This window comes from Emys orbicularis, chromosome 18, assembly GCF_028017835.1.
Source record: "Emys orbicularis isolate rEmyOrb1 chromosome 18, rEmyOrb1.hap1, whole genome shotgun sequence".
NCBI lineage: Eukaryota > Metazoa > Chordata > Testudines > Emydidae > Emys > Emys orbicularis.
Window position 1 is genome coordinate 666,485 of NC_088700.1, and position 19,463 is coordinate 685,947.

The window sequence follows — 19,463 nt, forward strand, 5'->3', positions numbered from 1 at the left end:
TACCTTAAAGAAATTTGTCAGTTACGTTCTTGTAAAAAGTGTTCAGTAAGCTACTTAGACAATCAATAATAGTAAATGTTATGGAAGCAGAATAGAGTATAAACAGCAGCTGTTAAGAAAGTACTACATCAAGTAACTTAAATGTGTATAGTTCAAGTAGCATAGGTTTAAGTAGCGACAATGCTGGGTGGGGCTAGTCTTGATTATAGGGTTCTAGTCACAATGGCCAACTGTATTGAGATGGAAGTCTCCCACACAAGAGAAGTAAATATTTTGTAAATACAGCCACAGTCTCATAACTGAAGAGCTGATTAGGGTATCTGAATTTTACAGTGCCATTCTGATGTATAGTAAATATTTTTTTCCAAGGCCCAGAAGCTTTTTCAGCAGTTTGGCAAACTGAGCAGAAGCAACGCACCTTCCATTGTCTGGTCAAATGTTAACACCGCTGAAGATATTTATTTGAAATTTTAAAATGCTCTGTTTTAGCCTGCTTTTCCCACAAGATTACAACTAAATATCATGATATATTTCCCCGCGGTGCTCAAACCCCCTCCTGACATTAGGGCTCTTGGAGGGTGTTCAGCAATTTATCAAGCATACAGACATCTGAAGAGGGCTGATGGCTGGTGCATTAATTGCAGGACTTGTACTCACCAGTGGCCTGGACTTTGTTCAATAGTCAGGCCACTACCCATACAAGCACAGGTGAAGACAGTGGAAGAATCAAAATAGGGTATGAAGTTAATGCAGTTCAGGCAATAGTAGGTTTCATTTGTACTACATACACTGTGCTAAACACCGGGCCAGGGAAGAGGGGATTCCTTCCAATCCCTAACACAAAGGACTGGCTCATGCAATAAGAGACAGAATGAACAGCATACCAGCTAATCCATTAAAAGCAGTTATTCAGCCTTCATCACTAATCTACAGTAGGTAAAGGGAACATTGGAAAGAGAAAAACAGTGACAGCCCAAATGAAGCTCCAAGGCCTGGGAAAAGGAGAGAATAACTTATGTATCACAGTGAATTAGCACCACCTGCTGCTTTGTAAACCTGAAAGAAGCTGAATGCGTACATGCATATGAGAACAATGTTTTGGTTCTCCACCATGCAATTCCGATTTTTGCCAAAGTTAACAAAATTGATTAGAAGTTGATTTAAACCATGTTTAACCACATCATGAATTCAGGTGCAGCCTACTAATCCAGAGGATGTTTCTTGGAAAAGTTTAGGCAATAACACTAACAGTAACCTAATAGGAAAACTTTCCTACAGGGTAAAGAACCTCAGGTCGCAGGTGATCTTCGGAAGTGAGCCTCTATTTGTTCCAATGTCCTTCCTTTTGTTTCAGGCACATACAGGACAGTAAAAATTACATTTAGAATACAGAAGACAGAGAAAAGCCAGAAAGTGCCATAGGAAGTCAGGAAGCCCTGAAAGAAAAAGAAAATTATTATTATGAGAAAAAACAAAGCTGCATAGGACTACTTGCAATACCTCATTACCAGGGAAGAGCATAGCTTAGTGATTTGCCAACAGCATTGTTTATCAACTTTCACCATGAATCAGAAGGGGTAAGGCTCATAATTGGGGTTACCCGGTGCTTACTGTAAGATCATGAAATTCCTTGGTTATTAAAAAAGCCATAAACCAGTTTGTTAAGACACAGGCACCGCTGGAAATTCCTCTAGCTTTAAGTGGGAATATTTCAGACATCACCAGCCACGGAATGGGACCCCAACCAAGGGCAAAACCTGAAATTGAAAACAAAGGTGAAAAGTAAACTTGTTTTGCATTTAAAGAAGCAAGTGGTGAATGATGCCAAAGCCTGTTCTGTGATAAATGTTAATTCTACCCCAACTCTAACTACTGTCCTGTCAGACTGCTGTAGAGGGAACATTTCACTTAGAAAGCAGTACTGAAGTGCACACTCCAAAACTGGTATATACTTGTTGCAACAATACCCAAAAATTATTAACCCCACCATCTGATAACACGCTTCGATAAATGAGAGGGTTTTTTTTGTTACCTCTCTCTGAAGTGGAGGTTTCTTCAAACTAAATCTACATTTTTAACTTCAATTGCCCTGCACTAACCTAAAAGTTACCTCACTTTGACTGGTGCAGGAAGAAAAAATGCTTCTGGTTACTGGTTGTGGACACAGTTTAAAATAGATATATAGATAGACAGATCTATCTATCTAAGTGCAATATCTAAGAATGTGGTCCAGGCTGATTAATCCATATCCTACACCCTTTCAGGAGTCCCTGCTGAGTGTAGTACAGACTGCAGGAGCAGAGCCTTATAGCTTGATCCCCAAGAAGTGTTGTGCTTTCACAACTCTTAGCGGAGTCAACAGAGGTCACAGGTGATCAGTACTATTGTAAGGCCATACTCAAGAACTTCTGAGGTACACAGTACTCCTGTCTCAAGTGCTTTTATAGTTGCGGACAATTTTTTTTGCATAGCCCAGGACTACAATGGCAGACCACTCACCAGTGATGAACAGTCCCAAGCTCACTACAGCTAACCATGCTAGGTTGTTTTCTGCTCCTACAGATGCTGAATTTAGTGTAGTCAATAAGTCAGGTTGTGATGAATTCTGAGGGTTTGGAAGGATCACTTTACAGTACAGCCCAAATGCTGCAGTGCTGATAGCCATAATGACCCCTGCAAAAGTGAAGAAGAACCAACTGCAGATTTATTGCCACTTGGAAAAGATTTGTATCCGAGAGACCAGAATTGGTAAATTAAATACAAAAAAAACAAGCCTCTTATGGAAGTTCCTCACATCTGTGCTTTGCCCACAATGATTGTATAAGAATAGCATCCTTAGAAACTACCTCTGGAACTATTTGGTACAGGATGACTCAAGTGAGAGATCACCAAAAATAAATAAAATAAAATAGTATCTAGAATTACAATAACCTCAGCAATCACTGTGAATATACATACAATTACAGGATTCAAATATACTGTATACATATATGCATGTTAGAGTAAATTAATCCTGCTTGATATAATTAATACTACCAAACCTACTTGTGAAATAGGCACAAGTAAACAAGAAGTGTTCACTAATTTCAGAAGACAATGGTACTTAAGAAAGAAAGAAAGAAATACATTGCACTGGAGAGTTTTTCTAAGTTGTGATCAACTTTTCTTCTAAATCACCAGACTAAGTCTACAGAAGTTAAGTTTTAAAATAAACCACTTAATTGCATAATTACAAACCTTCATGCAGTAGGCAAGCTAGGATATTTTTGGTATTCTAAACAATATTGTTCTTAAAGGAGGACATTTACCAACAGAAACTATCTTTAAGCTTTTGCATATCTGACCCAAGTTTGGAATGTTAAAATGCAGGCAAGTTTTTGCATGATGAAAGACACTTTTGTCATTGTCCCAGCCTTTAAATAAAAAGGCCTCACAAAGAGTTTAGAAACTCATTATACTGCTTCTGGAGTTTACGTTCTCAGTTATTAACTGGCAACATGGAAGCAGGATTCCTACAATGTAGGATACAGTGGCAAGTTAAGGGCACAAAGCAGAGACAAAAAGATGCAGGACACTGGAGAAGTCTGGACCTAGGTCTTTAACTCCTTCAGTCACATTCTCCAAAGAGACAGATTCTTAAGTATGGTTTGGAAAAGACAAAAAATAGCGTCTAGACGTTCCCTCATCCATTCACATTGATTCAAACCAGCCATCTCATATGTATTTTATATTTTAAGATAGATTTTTTTTTCTTTACCTGAAATAGAAAGCAGTACTTTTCGCCCAGTTTTATCTATAATAAGTGCAGCCACAGCTGTGAAAAACACTTGTATGGAACCCACAACAACAGAGGCCATTCTGCTGTCCTGAAAGAAAGAGAAAAAAGAAATCTGTAGAAACAATGTCATGGTGTTCAGTAAGTGATTAGGATTTTCCAGTAATGCTGCAGGTAGAAAAGAAATAGCATATTTTGTATTGCTAATTTGTATGCAGTATTGATATCTTGGTCTGATCTCTGTATTAACTAACATGCTGTGCTTCTGCACAGTACCTTTCATATGAGGATCTCAAAATGCTTTTCAAGCATTAAGCCTCACCAGGTAAGTTACTCCTGGGGGGATTCTGCACCACAAAATTAAAAATTCTACAACTCTCTTTTACAGTTAAAGTGCAGCTTGCAGAGCCCACACGACCCCTCACCCCATTCTCTGCCTACCAGACTGATTGGGGGGGGGGGGGGGGGGAGGGGAGAGAGCTCAGGGCTTCTCCCCTGTGGAGGGGTGGTGGGGCTAAGGGCTTCTTCTGCCCAGCAGGGATGGGAGTCTTGGGGTTTCAACCCCATGGGGTGCGCCCGCCAGGGCTCGGTGCTTCATCTGAAGCCCGGAGGCCCCCCTCCCTGCAGGGCAGAAGCCCTTAGCCCCACCACTCCGCCGTGGGGTTGAAGCCCCAAGCACTGGCAGGCACACCCCAGCTCTTGAACGTCTGAAGATCATCATATGCGCTCAGAGGGTCAGTAAGTTTGGCCACCACTACTGTATATCATCCTGCTACCATAAGGTTCTGAATGGCCATACTGTGCGGATGAGAAGTTCCTAGGTAGCCATGGATTATAACATTATGGCTCCATTACATGACTTTGGTAAAGTCAGAAGCAACTAACAGGAATGTCAAGGATAGAACCCCAGATGTCCAACTCACAACCACTGCTCTTATTAATATACATGAAGGCTCAATTTTATTCATTTCATTCAGAAAACTAACACAAGATTGTTATTAGCAGCTGATTCTCTCACAAGCCTCTGTCACTGCTATACCTGTGGATGACCTGGAGATTATGCAAGAAACACAAGGGAAATTGAGGCAGTGGAGGATGAATGCAGGAAAGGGGGGAAAAGAAAAAACAACAACTATTTTTAAATAGTTTGATTCTAACATGCAGAGCATATCTTTGTCAGTTAAACTGAAAACTGACACCAGACAGAAGCACTTCGCATGATGCATTAACTTAAAAATAGCATTTAATTATGACTAGTAAAATGTCCTGATCTTTCTGTAGAGATCCACTCCAGCAATTATTCCTCTCCATTGCTGTACTTTAGCTTTCACCTGACACAGCAATTTTACTTCCTCTGAAGCACACAATAGTAACCACGGTGAGAGAGATTCTGCGTGGACCTATGACCAAGTGGGCTTTGGCACCTTATACTACATTTCCTGGAAATGGAGGCAAAGTTGCTGACCAGCAGTCTAATATATATTATTTTCCTTGAAGAAACTGTTAATAATAAAACTAACCAACCAGAACAAGGACAGTCAGATGCCTGCATACAAACAAAACCACAGAGACTTAACATTTTTCCATCACTCCAACAGATTCACCAAATTCATATATGGTTTCTGTTTGGTACTCTGTACTCAAGTGTAACATCCGGCTAAACTGCATTTATCTATTATATTTTAGAAAGATGAAGTGAACAATGTTTACCTTAAAATTAGCTTCTTCAAAGATAGTTTCTGCATAAAACATAATTGCATTAATCCCTGTTACTTGCTGGAAGAACATCAGTGCCACACCAATAAGAAATGGCTTGTAGACAGATGGATTCTTAAATTCAGCAACACTTAGTCTGTGCTATAAAGAAGACATAGGCAAAGATTCAGTGACAATTATTTGATTTGCATAACTGAATGAAGAAGTGCTACCACCGAGATTCAGATCTATCATAAGACCATATTGTGATGCTGCATATAAGAAAGGTGGCCATTTATATTACTGTTGTTAACACTGTTGTACAATTTCCATAAATCTTGTACAAAGAATGTCATGTAAGGTAGCAAATAATAACTTTTCCATTGATAAGTATGATTATCCTGTTTATAAGCATGTATCATCTTTGTATCTGAAGTTATGAATATTGGCTATGTGTTGTAGTCTGCCAAATAACTGCCTAGTCCTGATGTAAATCTGTGTGCTGAGGGCCCATCAGGGACACTCTATTCTCCCAATGGGCCATTGAAGAAACTCATCCTGTCCAGATAGCATTTTTGAGGATGCCTCAGACAGCAAGGAGCTAATGGCCACCCCCTGTGATGCAGCAAAACATGTAGGAGCTTGTGATACGCTTATGTGACCCTGGACTCCATCTTGGGACAGCAGCTTTCACATACAGGGGCTGTGGACTTTGTTTGATATAGTAAATTTCCATGTACATGAAGGAGAATATAAAGACACCTCCATTTTGCTTCTTTCCTGGTCTAATTCTCTGGACTATAGATTTACAACAAAAAGAAAAACATCTTGCACTATGGACGGAGGACCTTCCAAACTTTTGGAAGTCACCAGAGAGACTTTACAAGTCAGCAGTCTGTTCCATCACTGCTACAAACCTGATATAAGGACTTTGCAATCATTAGTATGTAAATAACCTATTAACCATTTATAACTCTTCTTTTCTTTTATTAATAAATCTTTAGTTGCTAAGGATTGGCTGACAGTGTGATATTTGGGGAAGATCTGAAATTCATATTGACCTGGGGATGCGTGTCTCTGATCCTTTGGGGTTAGAAAGAACCTCACCTATGGTGAAACGGGTTTTCAATAACCTCTCGCTATATTAGACTTGGTTGTCTGGATTGGAGCCAGGAGCTAAAATGCCCAAAGGGTACGGTGTTTGGCTTCTGGCTAGCCAGTCTGGTACTGCAGAAGCTCTTTTGGTACCAGTTTGGTGAATCTAATTAGAGTGTAAACCACCAGCTTTGGTGATTGCAAGAAATAGGGCAGTCAGCCCTGAGCAGGACATTGTCAGTGTGGTCTATCCCAGGCACTTGGTCACACACAAACAGAGCAAGTCCCCCATTTAAGTAATCTATTAAACTGGTATAATGAATGTGATTGTTATGTTTGGAACAGCTTGAGAACTCTCAGTACTTAAATAATGCTGATTTCTTCTACCCTCAGTTCCCAGTACTATAACTGAACCATAGTATTTGGACACCTGAGGGAGCAACATTTGAAGCCACAGCAGGGAATTTAGAAAAACCGGGCATCAATTTCCTTTGAAGTCTCTGCCTTCCCCTCCTACTGCCCCATCATCCAGCCCTCACAAGATACCCAAATCCACAAACCCCTTTGTAAAACATGAGAGATTTATTGGTATTCACTTTCTACAAATATCTCGGAGTCCAAACTATAAAAAAAGACCTGTTTAGTAGTTTGGTCAATATGGTCTCTACAACAAATCGAGGGGGCTAATCTGTGCTCTTATTTATGAGACAAAGTGGGCAAGATCTTTTATTGTACCAACTTCTGTTGGTGAGGTAGACAAACTTTGGAGCTATGCAGAGCTCTTTAAGATCTGGGAAAGGTACTCAGTGTTGCTAAATATAAGATCAAACAGATAGCACATATTTAAGGGATCATTCAAGGTGAAATAGCCCATTAATACCCCTGTAGTCTTAGGACAAAAAAAAGGGGGGGGGTGAGTGGGTTACTGATTGTTTAATTAGCTATAAATCCAGTAAAAACAATGAGGAGTCCTTGTGGCACCTTAGAGACTAACCAATTAATTTGGGCATAAGCTTTCGTGGGCTAGAACCCACTTCATCAGATGCATGGAGTGAAAAATACAGGAGCAGGTATAAATACATGAAAGGATGGGGATTGTCTTACCAAGTGTGAGGTCAGTCTAACGAGATAAATCAATTAACAGCACTCCGTGCATCTGATGAAGTGGGTTCTAGCCCACGAAAGCTTATGCCCAAATAAATTCGTTAGTCTCTAAGGCGCCACAAGGACTCCTCATTGTTTTTGCTGATACAGACTAACACGGCTACCACTCTGAAACCTAGAAATCCAGTGTCTTTACTAAGTATCTAGCAAGGTTATGAATTCAAACTCCCAGGCTCATCTTTGTTAAAGTGTTGTACAGGTTGCTTTTCAGAATGAAGACTGGGAAGTCAGGTATAGAGTGGTGTGTGTGTGTGTGTGTGTGTGTGTGTGTGTGTAAGTAAAATGTTCACCAACCTCTTGTTTATGTCAGCGTTAAGAGAGAAGATTTTGGGCCAATACTTCTACTATTTCCATTTCCTCCTAGTTCTTTTCATATTGTTCAGCTATTTAATCACCCAATGCAAATGAGGAGCTGAAAGGATTTAGGTACCTGCTACAAATTATTAAAAATGGGATTTGAGGCCCGATCCTCCACTCCACATGCATCTGTAATACCCACGGACTTCAGTGGGAGCTTTGGATCCTAAGAATGTGCAAACCAGGCCACACAGGTATAGATGCAGAGTGTTCTAGTCTCATTTCCTATACAGTAATTTGGCAGCCGGAGGGAGAAGGGAAGAAGTCAAACTTAAGAGAACAGTCAAGTCCTGAAACAATTATTTCACTATTATCTCTGACCACATACACAAAGTATGTAATAACCATATTCAACCACGTTTCTTCTTTACTGAATAAAAAAAGCTTTTAGTGTAACCCAGAACAAAATCTTCATCACCTGCTCCTCAGCACTGGTTTCAATCTGCCTGCATTCCCATTCATGGTCCACCTCTGATCCCCGCAGAAACTGTAAAGCAGCCATAGCTTCAGTGCGTTTTTTCTGGTTCAGCAGGAACCTAGGTGTTTCAGGCATGAAGGACATGAACACGAGCATTATGCAGGGTGGGAAAGAACACAGCACAGCCAGCCAGCGCCATCTGAGTGCCATTCCTGAGGCAGGAAGGGGAAGGAACATAAATGAAGAGAATCAGCTGACATTTGTACGCATTATAGTGAGCTGTACTAGCTCTGCTGATAAAGCAATTTGTGTACATTTTCCCCTTCCTCAAAGTGGTTCCCTAAGCATGTGCTGATTCTCCTCCTGAAATCTGGAGAAATTTCACTAGCCCTGCATCCCACATAGCCAGCATGGATTTATCAAAACACAAATCATTCCCAACCAACCTAATTTCCTTCTTTGATGGGGTTACTGGCCAAGTGGATGGGAGAAAGCAGATGATGTGATACATCTTAATTTTAGTAAGGCTTTTGACACAGCCCTACACAACATTCTCCTAAGCAAACTAGGGAAATGTGGTCTAGATGGAATTACTAGAAGATGAATGCAAAACTGGTTGAAAGACCGTACTCAAAGAGCAATATCAATGGTTCACTGTCAAACTGGGAGGACGTATCTAGTGGGGTTCCACAGGCGTCAGTTGTGTCTCCACTACTATGCAATATTTTCATTAATGACTTGGATAATGGAGTGGAAAGTATGCTTACAAAATTTGCAGATGACATCACGCTGGGAGGAGTTGCAAGTACTTTGGAGGCCAAGCACTGTGCAGCCCTCAGTGGTGAAAGAACAGGTTAAGGACTATTTAGAAAAACTGGACATGCACAAGTCCATGGGTCCAGAGCTAATGCATCCGAGGGTGCTGAGGGAATTGGCTGATGTGATTGCAGAGCTGTTGGCCATTATCTTTAAAAACTCGTGGTGATCGGGGGAGGTCACGGACGACTGGAAAAAGGCAAATGTAGTGTCCATCTTTAAATAAATAAATAAATAAAAGGAAGAAGGAGAACCAGGGGAACTACAGACCGGTCAGTCTAACCTCAGTCCCTGGAAAAAATCATGGAGCAGGTCCTCAAGGAAACTATTTTTAAGCACTTGGAGGAGAGGAAGGTGATCAGGAACAGTCAACATGGATTCACCAAGGGCAAGTCATGCCTGACCAACCTAACTGCCTTCTATGATATAGCTGGCTCTGTGGATATGGGGAAAGCAGTGGACGTGATATATCTTGACTTTAGCAAAGCTTTTGATACGGTCTCCCACAGTATTCTTGCCAGCAAGTTAAAGAAGTATGGATTGGATGAATGGACTAAGGTGGATAAAAAGCTGGCTAGATTGTCAGGCTCAATGGGTAGTTATCAACGGCTCGATCTCTAGTTGGCAGTCGGTATCAAGCGGAGTGTCCCGGGGTCGGTTATGGGGTCGGTTTTGTTCAACATCTTCATTAATGATCTGGATGATGGGATGGATTGCACCCTCAGAAGTTCACAGATGACACTAAGCTGAGAGAGAGCTGGGGGAGAGGTAGCTATGCTGGAGGGTAGGGATAGGGTCCAGAGTGACCTAGACAAATTGGAGGATTGGGCCAAAAGAAATCTGATGAGGTTCACCAAAGACAAGTGCAGAGTCTTGCACTTAGGATGGAAGAATTCCATGCACCGCTACAGGCTGGGGACCAACTGGCTAAGCAGCAGTTCTGCAGAAAAGGACCTGGGGATTACAGTGGATGAGAAGCTGGATACGAGTCAGCAGTGTACCCTTGTTGCCAAGAAGGCTAACAGCATATTGGTCTGCATTAGTAGGAGCATTGCCAGCAGATTGAGGGCAGTGATTATTCCCCTCTATTCGGCACGGTGAGGCCACACCTGGAGTGTTGCGTCCAGTTTTGGGCCCACCACTACAGAAAGGATGTGAACAAATTGGAGAGAGTCCAGCAGAGGGCAACAAAAATGATTGGGGGCTGGGGCATATGACTTATGAGGAGAGGCTGAGGGAACTGGGGTTATTTAGTCTGCAGAAGAGAAGCGTGAGGGGGGATTTGATAGCAGCCTTCAACTACCTGAAGGGGGGTTCCAAAGAGGATGGAGCTCGGCTGTTCTCAGTGGTGGCAGATGACAGAACAAGGAGCAATGGTCTCAAGTTGCAGTGGGGGAGGTCTAGGTTGGATTTTAGGAAACACTATTTCACCAGGAGTGGGGTGGTGAAGCACTGGAATGGGTTACCTAAGAAGACGGTGGAATATCCATCCTTATAGGTTTTTAAGGCCCAGCTTGACAAAGCCCTGGCTGGGATAATTTAGTTGGTGTTGGTCCTGCTTTGAGCAGGGGGTTGGACTAGATGACCTCCTGAGGTTTCTTCCAACCCTAATCATCTATGGTTCTATGATTAGAATTCAAAAGAACTTTGACAAATTGGAATATTGGTGTGAATTCAGCAAGATGAAATTCAATAAAGACAAGTGCAAGTACTTCACTTATGAAGGACAAATCAAATGCACAACTATCAAATGGGGAATAACTGGTGAGGCAGTAGTACCGCTGAAAGGATCTGGATGACATTATACATCACATATTGAATGCGAGTCAACAATGTGATGCAAAGAGGATCATATTCTGGGGTGTATTAACAGGAGTGTTTTATGCAGGACATGGGAGGTAGTTGTCCCAATCTACTTGGCACTGGTGAGGCCTCAGCTGGAGTACTGTGTCCAATTCTGGGCACCGCACTTTAGAAAAGAAGTGGACAAACTGGACAGAACCTAGAGGACAGCAATCAAAATAATAAAAGGTTTAGAAAAACCTGACCTATGAGGAAAGGTTAAAAACAAAAACACACTAGGCACATTTAGTCTTGAGAAAAAACAACTGGTGAGACCTCATAACAGTCTTCCAATATGTCAAAGGCTATTAGAAAGAGGACTGTTCTCCACGTACACTGAAGACGGAAGTAGTAACGTGCTTAATCTGCAGCAAAGGATATTTAGGTTAGCTATTACGTAAAATTCTCTAATTTTAAGTGTAGTTAAGCTCTGGAACAGTCTTCCAAGGGAGGTTGTGGAATCCTCCATTGGAGGTTTTTAAGAACAGGTTGGACAAACACCTGTCAGGGATGGTGTAGGTTTACTTGGTCCTGCTACAGCACAGGGGGCTGGATTTGATGCCCACTCAGGGTCCCTTCCAGCCCAACATTTCTAGGATTGTATAACTAAGTGCAATACCTGCAACATAAGCTCCCAGTATACCAGTCACCACCATCAGCTGAACACATGAGCCAAGTGTTCCTCGAATTTTTGAGTGGGATATTTCAGAAATATACACCTAAAAATGCATAATTAGAAAATATTAACAAAAAAGTTTTAAAAAAGTAAGAACAGCTGATATTGAAAAGAACTTGTTAAAATACAGCCACATTATCCCAACATGAATCATAAGCAGCTACACTGGAACGACTAGAACCAGCAGTGTCACTTTTGGGAATTTACATTGGTTCCATGAAAGGCTCTGCCAAAAATACCAACAAACGTGCCAAAAATTAACAGAAATCAAAATGCCACCGCTTGCATAGAAGACAATAAGTTAGCATCCCAGACATGGATGCTGAATGTGAACTACAAAATAAGTCCACAATTCTGGTAACAGATACACAGAGGTGGAGCCCCAGACAACTCCACTGACTCGAATGGGGCTCTGTGCACGAGGATTCATCTGCACACAACCCTTAAGAACATAAGAATGGCCATAATGGGTCAGACCAAAGGTCCATCAAGCCCAGTATCCTGTCCTCTGACAGTGGCCAATGGCAGGTGCCCCAAAGGGAATGAACAGACAGGTTATCATCAAGTGATCCATGCCCTGTCACCCAATCCCAGCTTCTGGCAAACAGACGCTAGGGACACCATTTCTGCCCATCCTGGCTAATAGCCACTGATGGACCTATCTTCCATGAATCTATCTAACTCCCTTTTGAACCCTGTTATAGTATTGGCCTTCACAACACCCTCTGGCAAGGAGTTCCAGAGGTTGACAGTGCATTGCGTGAAAAAATACTTTGTGTTTGTTTTAAACCTGCTACCTATTAATTTCATTTGGTGGCCCCTTGTTCTTGTATTATGAAAAGAACCCTTTGTAGGTCATGGCTTAAGACTTTAGCATTTTAATTCAACATAAACTCCATACTTCCTGCCGTTTCAGATAATGGAAATCTGATTTTGCCAGCTCCTGCCTCACCATACGCTATACTGGCAGTGTCACACCTGTCATAAAACCCCACTTTTAAAAGTCAGTCGAGCCCTATAAGCGATTATGGAGGTGTCCACCATGGCTCCATAGTTATGACAGAGTTAGGTTTTGCATTTAAAGCAGGGATTCATCTTTTGTTACATGTGAAGAATATATTGGCTCCTTCCCAAAATCAGTGTCCTTACTCTTTGGGCAGAGAATGAGTTTTAAGAATTTAAAAGTAAATCTGTTCAAGTTAAGTCAAACAAGTTCATTTTAAGATAGTCCCATAAGAAACTTCATATTGGGTCAGGATTCACAATTTCCTGGGAAAAACTAGTTTAGGACAGGGTGCTGGTAAATAGAGATTTAAACCAGAAAAAATAATTGCATCAGTGTCCTGCAAGCATAGAACAAATCTTTTCAAGCTTTGGATACATCCATTCAAAACTGAGGAATAGGCTGTCTATACACTACATCAAAGTTTGTCTTCTGCTACAAATGCTATATGGCCAAATTGATCTGGAATGGTAGTCTGCAATTCTGCATGCTTCTGATTGCTTAATGCTTCAAGCCTACATCTCTCCATTGTAATTTTTCATCAAATCAAAATGTTTGATTTTTGTTTATGTAATACTGAGAACTGAAATAGGAGAAATGACATGTATAACTTCCTTGAGAAAAATACCAAACCAAAATATATAGACATACATTCCATATCATAATTGCAGTTTTACATTTTATTTGTTCAACCCTGCTGCCTTATGTAACCACAGTCTGCATATGTAACTAAAACTAAGTGTAATGTGATATGCATTAATAAAATAGTTTTTCAAATAGAAAATGCCTTAAATTGGGACTAACTAGTTTTTCCCAGGGCAGTAACAACCATGATTTTACCTGGTTAAAAAACAAACAAACAACAAATCAAATCAATCTCTGGTAAATACCAGGTCATCCCTGCATTGGGTCTTAAACCTTGTGTCCCCCCCAATAATTTTAGTCACAAAATAGACTTTAAAATTCCCATATAATTGAAATCCCTCTGAGGAATAGTCTACATTTGAAGGTTGTTTTTGTTGTTGTTGTTGTTGGGGGGAGGGGGGAAAATAGGATTAATGGTCTTTAATGCCATTTTTCTTCATAAGGGAAAGTTTCTTCTTTGGCAAGGACAGACAAATAAGTGTTCTTTCAGATAATTTCACAAAGAACCCCTTTCTTTCAAAGTTTCTGCCATCTCTTATAACAAACAATAAGGGCTGAAGCCAGAGGCTAATTAACTGAGGCCTCAGTCCTATAGAACAGAATAGGGCAGCCCTTTTGAAAGTGAACAGTTCTGAGAGTTTCTCTGAAGTCATTAATGCAGTCTAACAACAAATAAACTTTCAGTAATGGAAAATGCAGCTATACAGTATGCCAACCACAAGTGTTTAAAAAACAAATTTTTTTGAAGTCTCATGATTTAAGCCAATAATGAATTTTGGAATTTTTATTTGAGGTCTAATTCTAGAGACTTAAGGTTACATTTACTTTGCAAGAGCTGGAAACACTGGGATCCCTTCAAAACTATGAATTACACTAGATCTGCTCACCAAGGAGGACAAAAGGGAAGGGGAGGGGTGAAGGTAGGGGAAACTGAGGGGAAAACGACTGTGTGTGCGCACACACACACACACACACACACAAAAATGAAAGTCGGGAGATAGCAGTAAACTGATGTATACATTCTGCCTGCTTTGCACTGCTCCAAAATGCTGTAAAGCAGCCACAGCCTAGTGGCGAATCTGACCCTAAGAGTTTTAAAAGTTTTAGAAAGATATTACAAATTGAAGATATGTAGTCTTTGTTTTATTTACTCTTTATGTATTAAACAAATAAATGTTAAGAAGGACAAGGAAATTCCTGGACAAAAACTGTGTTAAAATGGAGTGAAGCCCGAAAATCATTTAAAATAATAATAATAATTTTTTTTTTTTTTTTAAAGTGTTACAGTGACGCACTAACAACAAGTATTATAAACCTGGGAAATTCAGAGTTAACATTAAACTGAAAAGAAATCCAAACATATTGAGGATTGGAAATGCCATTGGGAAACCCAAATCACCTAAATTTTGCCTTTCAGAGAGACACCAAGAGGAAATAAATGTAATCCATCTTTAAAGTCAATGCTATTTAATATAAAAGACCACAAACACTAATATGCTATGATCATAGTCATATGGCTATCGCGTGGTGTCACTACAGGGTAGAGTTACGGTTGTATGGGTGCCATAGCTGTGGTGCCACTCCTGGTTTTAAGATTATATTATCTCATGCAACATTTTTCCAGACTATGCGGAATAAATAAGAAAGAAATAGAAAATGTTTCACTTACTGGAACAACAAGTGAAGTAATGCCACTGGCTAACCCAGTCAATATTCGTCCAATGTAAAGCATCCAGACATTCTGGGCGGATATGATAATTGTAAACCCAGAGACATATGGTATTGAGCACAGCATCAAACTCAGCTTCCTCCCAACTTTATCCACCATACAGCCTCCCAGTATTCCTCCAGCAGCAGCTCCTAATGTTACTACAGACTTCAGAAAACAAGCACACACAAATAGATAAATGACTATACATTCTACAGCCTTTCCAAAAATGCTTTTTGGTTTAAAAGATGATGTACGGAAGTCATTAGACTAAGGGACAAAGACTAGCCTACCTATCCATTCATAAAGTAGTGCAATTCCCAAAGATCATTAATCCACCTCAGAAGGATAGTGGGGGTGGAGGGTGGGGGTGAGAGTGCGAGTGACTGAGAGAAAAAATTAAAAGATATACTAGCTATAGTCAGTTAAAAACAGAACCACCATGAATCTTTTTAGAAAGTACAACTTAAGGTTCGAGAGAGTGGCCAGCTTCACTGTCCTGGGGCCTCAATTGTTTGTTTAAGTAAAGAGATGCTGCCTAAGCAGTGGCCCAGCAAGCTGCTACAACATGCTTTGCTCCCAATATAGCGCAATCTCATTTAGCAATGAGAGAGGGGAGCTCAGTCTCCAGGGCCCATTTAATCTTTGGACATTCTATTGAAACTGCCAAGAGGAGGCCAGTTAATGCCAAGTGCGATGAATTCATAGAATGAGGCAGAAAACTCTAAATTCATTTCATAGACTACCACACAGCCATCAGGTGGAAACAACTTTCAGTCACTCAGACTAAAATTTGAACAAATTACCTAGAACTGAAAGAGTCCATATTCTATTATTAAACCCAACCTGCCTAGTCTCATACAAACAGATAGTCTTCTCAAAATAGACCTGCCCCACAACTGAAAACGTGTAAGGAATTTTTTCTTACCAAATCAGTCACACATTATTATAATGCATCTTGCAGAGACTTACCCCAAACCACGATGCTTCGTTGGTGTCTAATCTTAATTTAGGGTCACTAATTTTCTTCAGATCTGGAATAGCTGGTGAACTGTAACCTAGGACAAATCCAAAGCTGAGGGGTCCCAAAACAGCAGCAAAGGTGGCCAGATAGAGCTTTCTGTTCTGGACTTTGCTGTAAAAGAGCCAGGCATGAGTCAAGCAGAAATTCTGCATGTGTATACAATTGTTGGTTCTCACATTACTGCAAAAGCCAAAGAAAATTCTGTTTTATAATATCCTTTATATGTACAAATTGTGTGACTTGGTCAATCAAGTATGTAAATAGATCAGTTCAATGTTTCAGAATCCTCAGTGCAAGCCAGCAGACAATCTCAATCCAGGTAAGAATCTAGAGATGTCTGAATACATAAAAAAAGTAATTTAAGTGTTCCAGAACACACAATTGAAATTGCCTATTTTGGTATCATCTTAGGGAGAGTTAGAGGTGGAGAAGGCTATCAAGGTAGTAGCAAGTGAGGTTAGAACCTGAACAAAACATAAACTGGAACATCTCTTTTCAATAAGTATCACTCAATCATAATTTTAAAAACGGTGAAATCCTGGTGCCACTAAAGTCAATCGGAGTTTTTCCATTGACTTCAATGGGACCAGTATTTCAAGCTATAAGTCACAGTCAACAGCCTAGGATCACAGCTAAAATAAAATATAGTCATAGTGGGCACACCATAAAATCAGTACTTGGAGGGGAACCAGTATGTCTATGTGCACACATATTGATTTGGACTTGAGTTTACAGATGTTTAATTCTCTCAGAGCTAGAATTAGAAAATGTTTCTTCCCTCCCCTCCCTCCCCCCCCCCCCCGGCCATTGGCAAAGCCAATGAAATTAGTAATAAAGGCAATGGCAATTTACCTACTTTTTGTGGGGACGGAGGATGGGGGGGGGGGTTACTGACTCATTTGGAATCAAACATTTCAGCCAGTTTAAGCACAAAAAACTCTCTTTTCTTAAGAAGTTTCAAACCATAGCCACAACTTCTGTCACCTGATTCTCCACAGAAACTGCTGACATGGCTGAGAGAACTGCATCAGTTGTTATCTAACCTCAAACAACAATCCATCATCTTCCCACCCACGCACAATCTCACAAATCCTTTTATTTTCAGAAGTGTGTCAAAACCTTATCTTTACTATTTCACAGTAACCTGTATTTAACATGAGATTAAAAGTATGCAAGAGAATTCGAAACTTTCCACCTCTGCTCTAAACATATTTCTGCAATCAGATCCCATCTCTAAGCCATTTTGATTTTAGACTGGAAAATTTACTAGTTCAAGGTGGGTCTGGATATAGCAAAAAAAATCTCCCAGCACTCAAAGCCAACTCTCTGTTTCTGCATGTATGTTTTTAAAAACATTTTTTCAGTCATCCTCTAACTCCTACTTACTTTTGTACCACGACAAAGTCCAACTTGAACTGAAGGATCTTTATTTTTTAAACTAGAATCAGAACTTTTAGAACTTCCAGATCTCTTTCCAGCCATACTTCTCAACATGCTTTTCAAAAGAGGAGTAAAAATATGACAAAATGACTTCACTGAGGTCATATCATCAGAGTGGCAAATCTGGACTAGAACCCATGTCTCCCAAGTCCCAGTCCCAATCCATCTGACCATAGTGCCTCCAGGTTTTACTCCTTACTCTGTTGCTTTCAAGACCCCACTCGCTTCTCTTCCTGTTACAAACATAATTACATCAACCTTGTCTTGAAGGGCCTACACTTGCTCATGACCCACTACAAGACTTGCCTTTGTCTTCACCACTGCTTGTGTTCCCATTTAACTTGGCAAGCTCTTTTCCCAAAAACTGCATTTTCTCTGAGCCCTTCGCCTTCATATCAGGTCCTTCATACTGTCACATCAGCTCACTAGAGCACTCTGCCCTCGTTCATAGTTTTTAAGGCCAAAAAGGACCATTATGATGATCTGATCTGACCTTCAGCATCACACAGGTGACAGAATTTCACTAGAGTGATTCCAGCCTCAAGCACTTTTGGTTGAGCTAGAGCATATCTTTTAGAAGACATCCAGATGTACATCCAAACCCTTTCTAAGTGTTGTTTAAAACTTACCTCCTTGGCTCCATTTTCAGTCAGCCAGATGTCAAGCAGCTTTCCTCACTGAGTCTTTTTCCCACCCACCCATTAGGCACTCTACTCCGCTGTGCCCAGAACTCATACTGTGACATTCTTCCATATTAATCACTGAGCTTGCCGCTATGTCTCAGGAGAGAGTTGCAGGAATGCCACATTATAAAACTATACTGTATTGTTTGAGGCCTTTTAGTTTGTTCTGTGAGAGCTATGTCAAAAAAACGCTTTTAACTAATTGACAAATTCAATAAAAGTAGGAAAAAGAACTCAAATGAGAGCTAGAGAAAGTATGAATGGAGTCTAGTCAGGAGCAAGGTCAAATATTCCAAAGCCAAATGGCATGTAGGCTGCAGCCCCACATGGGAAGGAGCAAGCAAAGCCACTGGAAACATCAGAGTAGGGATGGCAGTCATACACTGACACTTTGTTACTACTCAGCCAGGAACTCCAGTGTCTCCAGCGCAGGCAAGCAAGGGCTCTGACCTCAGGTAGACATCCAGCACAGGGAAGCTCTCAGCAGGCAGCAGCCATTGCTCACTTGGCTTCCTGGAGCTCAACAGGGGTTGGGATTCCTCAGCAGCCATCTGTCCAAAGTAGCGCTGTCCTGGCAATGGCAGTCCGGTGAGCCTGGCCTCAGCCTAGCGAAATAAAGGGACAAGCAACAATAGAAAAGTCACTGGAGTGCGGTAGTTGTGGAGAGTTACAAACCCCTCTCTGTAGGGCCAGGGAAGGGAGGGAGAACCCAGAGCTCGGGATAAGAGTCTACGGGGCGCAGGAATAGGTGCCCCATTCACAGGGATTGGAAGGGGCTATTTACTCTCCAGTGATGGGCACCAGCCCAGCGCTCCCCGTATGCACAACCCAGGGAGGGGGCAGCAGCTGCGGGACTGTGCGGACAGCGCCCCCCCCGATCCCTCAGACGGGAACCAGCTACCGCGCGCACGGAGCCTGACGCGCGCCGGGCCTCGCAGTTGAGGCTCCAGGTACCGAGGGAACAGACTGAGGGACCGACGGTCCCTTATGTCCAGTCCCCCGCAAAGCGTTTCCGGGGATTTTCTAGGCGTGGAGGACTAGCGAGCTCTATGGGTCTAGCTCTGACTCCCCGGACAGGCCAGCCTCGCTCTGCTGAAGGGATGGCTCTGGGCGGAGTCTCTG

General features: G+C 41.3%; 1 protein-coding gene across 3 annotated transcripts; it reads right to left on the reverse strand.

The window, feature by feature from the left end:
* Positions 1-435: 435 nt before the first annotated feature.
* SLC2A8 (solute carrier family 2 member 8) lies at positions 436-19,296 on the reverse strand. Of its 3 annotated transcripts, none has more exons than XM_065418709.1 (11): positions 19,243-19,296; positions 18,792-18,946; positions 16,167-16,329; positions 15,156-15,362; positions 11,782-11,881; positions 8,505-8,716; positions 5,486-5,632; positions 3,758-3,866; positions 2,500-2,673; positions 1,612-1,757; positions 436-1,436 (listed from the first exon to the last, which is right to left on the reverse strand). In XM_065418709.1, exons 2-11 carry the CDS (start codon positions 18,890-18,892, stop codon positions 1,290-1,292), a joined length of 1,506 nt encoding a protein of 501 aa, XP_065274781.1. In that variant the 5' UTR covers positions 18,893-18,946; positions 19,243-19,296; the 3' UTR covers positions 436-1,289. The 3 variants fall into 3 exon arrangements, with proteins under 3 accessions (XP_065274781.1, XP_065274780.1, XP_065274782.1); XM_065418708.1 differs by having other exon boundaries at positions 19,126-19,296; XM_065418710.1 differs by lacking the exon at positions 2,500-2,673 and having other exon boundaries at positions 18,792-19,296.
* Positions 19,297-19,463: the final 167 nt, after the last annotated feature.